The 10,305-nt window shown below is 39.3% G+C and overlaps 1 protein-coding gene and 1 long non-coding RNA gene across 2 annotated transcripts in view; both read left to right on the forward strand.

Annotated features, from left to right (window-relative positions):
* Positions 1-716, forward strand: part of LOC116686601 (uncharacterized) — a 12,494-nt gene extending 11,778 nt beyond the window's left edge. The window contains exon 3 of the long non-coding RNA XR_004331306.1: positions 593-716. This is a non-coding gene — a long non-coding RNA (uncharacterized LOC116686601). The remainder of the gene's footprint in view (positions 1-592) is intronic.
* Positions 1-10,305, forward strand: part of sorcs2 (sortilin-related VPS10 domain containing receptor 2) — a 530,001-nt gene that overhangs the window by 442,660 nt on the left and 77,036 nt on the right. The window contains exons 9-10 of the mRNA XM_032511626.1: positions 2,443-2,622; positions 8,266-8,412. Of these exons, the coding sequence (XP_032367517.1) occupies positions 2,443-2,622; positions 8,266-8,412 (327 nt within the window). The remainder of the gene's footprint in view (positions 1-2,442; positions 2,623-8,265; positions 8,413-10,305) is intronic.

The raw sequence follows: 10,305 nt of genomic DNA on the forward strand, positions 1-10,305 counted from the left end.
CTTAAATTTCATTTAGAATTGGTATTAAAAAGTCTTAAAAAGTCTTAAATTTAACTTGGGAATACCTGTAGCCACCCTGATATAATGCACGTCATATACGTGTCACTTGTTGAGAAATGCTAACGACTTATTTCACACATTAAACCTCTGCAGCAGACAATGTCATATATGACATAACATTATTTCTTGTATGTTCATATACAATATCTCCAGATCAATATAGTTTGGTTACTTCTTTTGCGGGGTTTTGAAGCAGATAGATGAGCTGTTTTAACAAGGTCTTCTGTATGATCGTAGGCCTTGCAGACGCTTTTTTAATCTAGCCTGGAACCAATCCATAATAATTAATCCATAAATCATTTTAGGTTATGTTCAATTTCTCTGCATTGCTTTAAGCTAGCATCATTCTGATTGTTTAGTATTAAAGAGGGCTTTTGTGTGATCGTTGGCCTTCTAGACGTTTTGTTTTTGTCTTTTCAGTTTGTGCACAATAATTCCAAAAGGATAAATCCACAACTGAACGGTTATTTATTACTCTGCATCCTTAATAGCATAGAGGGTTAACACATGCCAAGTCTTCAATCATCAGCAGTTTCTTTATTGGAATCGTTGGTACCATTTGATTTCAAATCTGATCATCGATTCCAAATTTAACATGCACAAGTTTTGGTTTCTGTAGCGGCCAGACGCTTGTTGTGTTGCAGCCATGTACAGTAAGTGGCCTTCCGATGTCTGGCTTCATTTTATGTTGAAAAAAATAGGGTTTCACTATTGTTATTTCTGTTATTACAAAAAGTCCTTGGTGAAGATAAAAGGTGAAAACCTGTATGGCTTTCAGTGTCAGACTGACATGCCAGGATTTCCAGGTAGTTGCAAATTACAAGTGCAAAACCAGTGTGTTACAAAAAAAGACTAATACAAAAGATTTCTTTTTGTTCACTTTTTCACAGCACTGTATCAGATCATTATTAAATTATGTTTGTAACCACTGACCAGCAATTTTCCAGCTTTAACAAGAAGGCAATTTGGAAACATGTTTATAATAAATAAATAGCCTCAAGGGTATGTTAAGGAACACTGAAAGAATCTAGAAGCCAGAGAAGTCTTTCTGAAAGGTAAAATATCTGGGCTTTCTATATCAAAGACTTCTCTACAGAATTCAGTGTGAATAAAGTCCAAGGGGCGTGATGAGGATTTTCATGATTAATGCGTTCTGTTACAGTATGAAAAGAAATTAGCTCAGTGCTGCTGAGAGAGGATGAGCACACTTAAGAGGCTATTATGTCATAGTTGGAAATCTGGTGTTTTTTTTGTTTTTTTATTGAAATGAGCAAGACACCATTCTGTACCCAAGTCTCACTCATGTTGCAAGGAGAAGCTGTTAGTTTAATCTATTTTTAAGAAACCTGGAATGAATGTATGCAAGCTTTCATTACAGAATTCAGGAACTTTCTTAAAGCCCCTTCTTATGTCAAAAAAGTATTAGTTTTGGCATGTGGCATGAAGCGTGAATGGCCAGCTGGCCAGCCAGCAACCTGTCTTGTAAGTTGGTGGAGCTTCTCAACTTTGAAAATGCTGGATCAAATTTATGATTTGCCATTTTTGTAAAATTGCCCATATTTCACCTGCACAGTTGATTTCTAGCGTAAAAGATTCTCAGAAGTGAATTTGGTGACGAAATAGCAGGCGGAAATTTTACAATGCTTCCACTTGTTGGCCACAATGGCAAGCCAGATTTGTCGTAAAAGTTCCAGCACTTTGCATAGTTAGATACGGATACAGTAACCCAGGTAGACGAAACTTTGATGCATACTGGAGATTTTTTCAAAATCAGTATGCCATCCTGGTATTTTTGGCATACACTAGATTTTGTTTACATTCTGAATACTATATGCTAAATTTTAGCCAAATCAGTTAGTATAGTATGTGATTTTTGAAAACACTTAAACTAAACTAAATGTGTGCTCTTCATCTAAAAACGGTGCACCTAGGTGCTAATAAAGAAATTCTAAACCAAACTAGTGTTTTATATATTTTTAAGTAACTATAAATGCAGTAAGTTAAAATTTAGTAATGATGTGAGCAAGTGTGTACAGCTTTAAACCTTAACCAGAAATGATTAATTTAGCATCTTCTGTTGTTTCACATCATACTTTTCAACCTCATGTCCTAAAAGTTACTGTAAGTGTTTGCATTGCATACTGTGCTACATATGTTACCTCTATCTTTTTACAACAAATGCTTTCTTCTTCACTGGGCTATGTATGTCAACAACTATTGGCCTGTATAGCACTCATGTTTTGTCTTTTTGTTCTCTCTGTTTTCACAAATGTTTTCTTTGTTTTGTTCTTTAATTCCCAAAACCACTGATTTAGAAAATACTGAGTGTCCCTTTTGACCCCCACTTCTCCTTCTCTTTCCACCCTTCATATTTGTCCCCAGGATGTTCAGATAGTGAGTACAGATGATAACCAGGTCTTCCTCGCACTCCAGGAGTGGTACCAGTCAGACACATTTAACCTGTACCAGTCTGACCCTCAGGGTGTCTACTACTCAATCGTCCTGGAAAATGTGCGCAGCACCAAACAGCCAGAGGAGAATATCCTCATCGACATACTTGAGGTGAGTTGGGGTGAAGAAGTTAGGTTTGATATAAGCACGGTCTAAATGTAAGCTTTTTACCCTGTGAAGACTATTCATTCCACAGCCTTGGGACCATGACTGAAAATGCTTGATCTCCTGTTTTTTGTTTTTTTTTGCTGCGTTCTAGGGACAAAGAGTAGCAGGGGCCTGTTGCACAACACCAGGATAAGGGATTAAGCCGGGATATTCAAGTTATCCTGGATGAATTTAGCTTTGATTTTGTTGCACAAAACCAGGTTGAATTAAACCCAGCCAAGTAACCATGAGAATTTATTTTTTGCGGCTAGCCTGGTCCAGAGCATGCTAACCGCCAGGCTAAGATTAATCCTGGCGTCTCGTGTTAAATCAGCTGCCGCTCTGATCCCAAATAAACGTGTTTAACAGTTTTTCCTTCACCTCCTGGGCACTGCCAGGTGCTGTTGAGTAAGGCACCGTACCCCCCCCACCCGCTCAGGGCGCTGGTTCGGCTGGCAGCCCACTCACTCTGACATCTCTCCATTAGTGCATGTATAGATTCTGAGCGTGTGTGTGTGTAGTTCAGGACTGTGTGTAAACTAACCAAGTGTGGACACAGATTTTAAATTGTAATATCCCCATAGGGGATCAATAAACAAATTAAAAAATTAAAATTAAGAAAGCTGTGAACGTGCAATCCTGGCACTGCAAACGTGGAACCGATTAAGCCGCAATGAGCGCATCACACTAAGTAAGCCGCATTTTTTCACTTATCCTGGATATCTTTATTCTACCTTCGTGCAACAGGCCCCTGGTCAGCAGACCTTAATGACCTCAGAGGAGCGTGCGGCTTCAGTAGTTCAGCGATATACAAGCTGGGGCTTGACCGTAAAAAGCTTTTAAAAATGAACAACAGAATCTTAAAATGTATTCTAAAGCAAACCGGTAGCCAATGAAGAGAAGCAAGAACAGATGTAATGTGATCTTGTTTACGAGTTACGGTACGGAGTCGAGCAGCAGCATTTTGAACCATTTGTAATTTGGAGAGGGAGGCCTAGTTAACACCTACATATAAAGCATTGCAGTAATACAGGCAAGTTGTGATAAAAGCATGTAAAACTCTCTCAAAATCAGTAAAATATAAAAATGTTTTCAGTTTGGTAAGCAGCCTGAGTTGAAAGAAACTAGCTTTTACAATAGAATTTATCTGCTTCTCTAGTTGAAAATCACTTTCCATCTTAACACCGAGGTTAGTGAACATTGACTTTACTTAAGATGTCAGGGGACCCAGGTACAATTGGGAGGCGCCAAGAGAACTGTTGGGTCTAAATATCATGACCTCCGTTTTACTTTAATTAAAATATAAAAGGTTTAAAGCCAACCAGGCTTTAATGTCATACAAACAATCCAACAGTCTTTTTAGAGAATTATCTTTTAATAGGCATGTAGATCTGTGAATCATCTGCATAAAAATGGAAACTGATGTTCTTTAAGCTGGATCCAAAGAGAAGCAAATAAAGGGAGAAAAGAATTGTCCCCAAAATAGAACCCTGAGGAACTCTACATGTCAGTGTTGCTGATGGCTGAAGTAGAGCCATCCAAACTAACTTTGAGCACTCTCTCTGATAAATATGATCTATGCCATTCTAGTGCAGTGCCTTTAATCCCCACGCTGTGCTCAAGACGAGAGACAAGAACACTGGTCGACAGTGTTGAATGCTGCTGTGAGATCTAAAAGCATAAGGATTGCGAAATCTCCTGAGTTTGTTGAGATTGAAAGATTATGAAAAACTTTCGTAAGTGCAGACTCTGTGCTATGAAATGCTTTAAAGCCAGACTGGAACACCTCAAGGATACTATACAGATCTAAAAAAAGATTGGAACTGCACGAGAGCGGCCTTCTCTTGGAAGGAAGTAAAGAGATTGGATGATAATTTGCAACAGCGGCGTCCAGATTTGGCTTTTTAATAAGGGGATGCACCACTGCATCTTTAAAACAATAACCAGAAGTAAGACTGCTATTAATGATTGCTTGGATGTTTGAGTCAATAGTGTGCCACACCTCTTTAATAATATGAGGTGGGACAATATCAGTAGGACAAATTGAAGGTTTTTAAATGTGCAAATACATACATATACATAAATGTACAATATCATTAAGGGCCGAGAGGGCTATAGGCTCAAACTTAATGAAGACTGCTGCACACATTGTGGAAATGGAAGGAAATTAAATGCTAGCTTTAACAGTGGTAATCTTTTCCACAAATACAGTGGAGACATTTTATACAGGCCACAGATGAGGTTTGGAACATCTGGGTGTTAGTAGTGCAATTTTGTTGAGAATTTTTCTACAGGTGAATGAAAAAGAAGAAATCAACTAATCTATACCTAGACGAGCGGAGGACCCTATAGTCTCCATAATAGCATTAAGTGTTTTGTAGAATTGGGCAGCAGTAACAGATTTAATCATCCTGCTGAAACGAAGTGGCACGCACTGCTTAACAGTATTACTGGGAAGTGAAACGTCAAATAAAACACGTGCATGGACAGAAAAAACAGCTTTGTGTATTTTGATATTTAAAATAGGCAAACTGTATGACACAACAAGGTCGAATGTATGGCCATGTTTCTGTGTCGGACCACTTACAAACTGTATAAGGTTAAAAGCGTCTAAGATTTAAAAAATCTGTAGCCAACGGATTCATAGGACAACATACATGAATGTTAATATGTTCTACAACTAAGATCCGGTCATATTTCGGCAACATTTCATACAATAATATAATATAATTAAGAAAAATCTCTGATGAAGTTATTGTTGTATCTAGGAAACTGATAGATAAGTGCACACAGAACGGGCTGAGATTTGCCCAATTCAAGCATTGTAAATTCAAACCTCGAAACGGTAGTCATTGACAAATGGCTGAAGTTTTACTTATTCGTAAAATTGACGGCAAGGCTCCTCCTCAACCAGTAGACCTCGGGGAGTTAAAATATGTGCAGTTGAGCGGTAACAGTTCAGAAAAAGAGCTTGACTCACCAATGTTCAACCAAGTTTCAGTCATGAATAGTAAATCCAAGTTATGTCAGGAAAAGAGGTCCTTTAAAATAAACTAACTAACTTATACTCTAGCAATCTAGCATTGACCAGGGCAGCTCTGACAGGAGCAGGGAAACTGGCCGTGCGGGTTACATGACTCAACGACCAAAGACGTCCATGGTTAACGCCACCTCTACGTAGATGAGGTGAATGTTGGCAAGGATACTCTATATCCGAAACGAGAATTGGTACCAGTCAGGTGCCGGCAGAATCCAAGGTACGCCAGGAAACATAGAGATCTTGCAAACAAAGTGACGGGTTCCAGGGGCAGGATAATCCGCTAGGTAGGCTTTCAGCTTCACCAGCTGGCCACTCTACTGGTTCCCTCATGAGATTTGTTGACAATAACAATTATATTTATAATTATATATTATAGAATCCTGCTGGCTATCCTTTAAGCATTTAAGGGAATATTATTAGATATTAAGACAAGATGAGCACAAAACGTAAATGAGGAGATGCACTCATGTAATTGTTTTCCATGCTGAAAACCTAAATAAATTGTCTTTATTTAACTGGTCGTTAACAGGCATGGCAGTTTGGCCATTTTCAATAATGGAAAAAAATAAAAAATACATTTTAGTTAGCAAGCGCAATTGCTCAGTGACAGGTCAGTAACAAACAATTTGGACATGACCATAAATTGTGAGAACAAGTGTATTTTGCTTGCAGGGGGGGATATACACAACACCCTGGGAAAGAAACTTATCTCACCATCCATACTCTCATTGTCACGTTTTCTTAGTCTCAGGAATGATGCTGGACTTCTTAAAGCGCGTGTATATCACAGTCTGAGCTAGTGACAGTATGAATACCTTTGTAAATATCGGCGCTTGTTGCTCAGCAAACAGTTTAAGCCATTAATACCTTCAGGACATCCTGCTTTCTTGGTGTTCAAATACTTGAAAGACCTCCTGAAGTCATGCTCAGACATGAAGATGGGTGTAAAAAGAGCACCCACCCAATTATTTACCTCTGCTTCAGCTGTTTTTGGTTTTTGGCTGCTTCAAAGCAAGCATAAAACTTGTTTAGCATACTTCAATTCAATTCAATTTTATTTATAGTATCAATTCATAACAAGATTTATCTCAAGACACTTTACAGATAGAGTAGGTCTAGACCACACTCCAGAATTTACAAGGACCCAACAGTTGTAGTAGTTTCCTCCAGAGCAAGCAATAGTGCGACAGTGGCGAGGAAAAACTTCCTTTTAGGCAGAAACCTCGGACAGACCCAGGCTCTTGGTAGGCGGTGTCTGACGGGCCGGTTGGGGTTAGTGGAAATAACAAATAGTTAAAATAGTAGTTTGTAGCAGTTCTTTGTAGTAGTTCATGACTTAGCAGGGCACTGTGCGGCATTACAATACTTGCAATTGACCATGGTTTCTCAAGGGTGGCTACGCTCTGATACTGAGCAGCAGTTGTGTGCCGCACTGCATGAAAATCCATTTAGCATCCAGCTGTATGGAACCATGACAGTGGACAAAAATGTTCTTTTTTGTGTAAATGTGCCAGTGTTAAACCACCTTAATCCTTTGGAAACAGCAAAAGACATTAGTACAGGTTAAACTGTACAGAAAGTAATCAACAATATACAGTAATCAACAAGACACCATACAGACAGCTAGAGCAAACAAATGTGTGTAATAACGTTTTTTTCTTTTTTTTGGGGGGGGGGGGCGGTTAAGAGGATCATGATGAGGTCAGGGGGTGTTTGTTCAAAAAAGGTTGAGAAACACTGCTATAGACGCATCAGCAATTGACGAGGAGGAGGAGGGGGTGGGCCTCTAATCTGTCATAGTTATTTGACCTTGCCACATGCTTCTGGCATTGCCCTCCTGAAATCATTGTTCCACTTTCTTCCCGTAGTCCCTTTTTCCCTTCTTTATTGCCAGGGGCAAATCCAGGGTTTATAATCTTGGTAGCACAAGGGGCACCAATAATCAGTAGGGAGGGACCCAGGGGATTTTATCAGAGTACAGCCTCGAAAATCTGCTTGGAAATATAGAATAAAGTGCAATACACAATTTATTTCTTACAGCAACAACTGCTCTACAGTAAGTTCAATATGTTTCACTTCTAAACTGGCCTTAACATTTCAACAAAGTATACAGCGTGCGTTTAAAGTATATATCCATTTACCAAATGGAAAGGCAGGGATTGGCAGAACAGCAGCAAAGTGGCAGTTCTCTTATCCAATGGGAATCAAATTTGTCACTCTAGCACTCTAGCCCAATGGATCGGGGGGGGCTTAACCGCATGCCATGTACACTGTACACTTTATTGACTATACAACAGATGCATAGTAGTTATTTGGAGTTTATACTATAGTGCATACTTTTGTATGTTTTCCTTTGTATTCTACAGTTTCACTCCTATCCTACTGTATGTTGACGCCAAATAAATTAACAGAAGCTTGGATGTTATATCTTAACTCCCTAATCATTTGTAAGGAGTTTGGCTTACTGCTGAATTGTCTACATGCATACACACAAGGAGAGGAGCATAAGTTCAGATATTTTTTTGCAAAGTTAACTCCAGCTGTTGTAAATATACTTTGTTTACCAGGTGCGTGGAATCAGAGGAGTTTTCCTGGCCAATCAGAAGATCGATGGCAAAGTGACAACTCTCATCACCTATAACAAAGGACAAAACTGGGAGCCCTTGGCCCCACCTACCACTGACATGAATGGCAAGCCAATCAGCTGCAAAGCGGTAAGTTCACCGCTCAAAGTTACTTTTCTTTTTATAAGCTGCTACTTTTTTTACCACACTTTGAACACTACTAGGGTGCAACTAATGCATTTTTTTTTTTTTTCATGCCACCAATAACATTTTGCCTCGTAACAGTCCAATAAAATTGATGAGTAGTTCACAGAGGTCCAATGAAGGCTAAATCAATCGCCACTGAAACGAAAATCGAAGATTTTACAGTTAGGCCATTGTGGTGTTTTAGATTTATGAGACGAAAAGGCCTGTCCGTTAGGGCACGCACAACTCTGTGTCAGCAGCTCCCCCCTGACTAAGAGGAAAAACTTGCTAACTTACGCACATTCAAACAAAGATAGCGGAGAATTCCATCGGGCCAGATGATATCATAAATATGGATGAAGTACCTTTTGACGTTTGACCTGCCTCTCACCGTTAATGAAAAAAGGTGACTTGTCCATCACACTGAAAACAAGTGGCCACGAGAGAACGCATTTTACTTGTATTCTGAGCTGTACAGCATCCGGACTAAACCTTCCACCAGTGGTGATTTTTAAGTGGCTGACAATGCTAAAGGAAAAATTCCCAAAAGAAATCATGGTGAAAGTCAATAAGAAAGGTTGAATGATGGAAAGCCTGATGAAAGATTGGCTGAGTGAGTGCTACGCCGAGCAACCAGGGGGATTTTTTCACAAGATCCTGAGGCTGTTCAATTCGAACACTGAAGAAGAGGACTTTAATGGTTTTAGTGCACAGGAGGAAGATGAATAAGGCGATCAATGATTTTTCCTTGTAGGTTGCAGTATATACTGGTACAGCGGGGCTCGAAAGTTTTGGCACTCCAGGTAAAAATTTGTATTAATGTGCATAAAAAAGCCAAGAAAAAATTGAAAAAATCTCCAAAAGGAATCAGATGACAGATTAGACATTCATATAATATGTCACAAAAAGTTAGATTTTATTTCCATCATTTACACTTTCAAAATAACAGAAAACAAAACAATGGCGTCTGCAAACGTTTGGGCAACCTGCAGAGTTTATTGCATGCACCGCCCCCTTTGGAAAGCTGAGACCTGACAGCGTGGATTGATCTTCTGGAAAAACCAGGGGATGTCAATCTTAAGGTTTTAAATGCCCAGAGTCATCTGACCTTGCCCCAACAATCAGCACCGTGGCTTCTTCTAATTAATTGTCCTGAAAACTGAAACTGAAAATAGTTGACACTCACAAAGCAGGAGAAGGCTATAAGAAATTAGTAAAACGTTTTCAGATGCCAATATCCTCTGTTCAAAATGTAATTAAGAAATGGCAGTCATCAGGAACAGTGGAAGTTAAAGCAAGATCTGGAAGACCAAGAAAAATATCAGACAGAACAGCTCACAGGATTGTGAGAAAAGCAAGTCAAAACCCACGATTGACTGCACGATCCATCCAGAAAGACCTGGCAGACACTGGAGTACTGCTACACCATTCCACTATAAAGAGATACTTGTACAGATATGGTCTTCATGGAAGAGTCATCAGAAGAAAACCTCTTCTACGTCCTCACCACAAAAATCAGCGTTTGAAGTTTGCAAATGAACTTATAGACAAGCCTGATGCATTGTGGGTACAAGTTCTGTGGACCGATGAGGTTAAAATAGAGCTTTTTGGCCGGAATGAGCAAAGGTACGTTTGGAGGAGAAAGGGCACAGAATTTAATGAAAAGAACCTCTGTCCAACTGTTAAGCATGGGGGTGGATCAATCATGCTTTGGGGTTGTATTGCAGGCAGTGGCACAGGGAACATTTCACGAGTAGAAGGAAAAATGGATTCAATAAAATTTCAGCAAGTTTTTGACTCTAACTTGATGCCATCTGTGAAAAAGCTGAAGTTAAAGAGAGGATGGCTTCTACAAAT

Source organism: Etheostoma spectabile, unplaced genomic scaffold, assembly GCF_008692095.1.
Source record: "Etheostoma spectabile isolate EspeVRDwgs_2016 unplaced genomic scaffold, UIUC_Espe_1.0 scaffold397, whole genome shotgun sequence".
Taxonomy (NCBI): domain Eukaryota; kingdom Metazoa; phylum Chordata; class Actinopteri; order Perciformes; family Percidae; genus Etheostoma; species Etheostoma spectabile.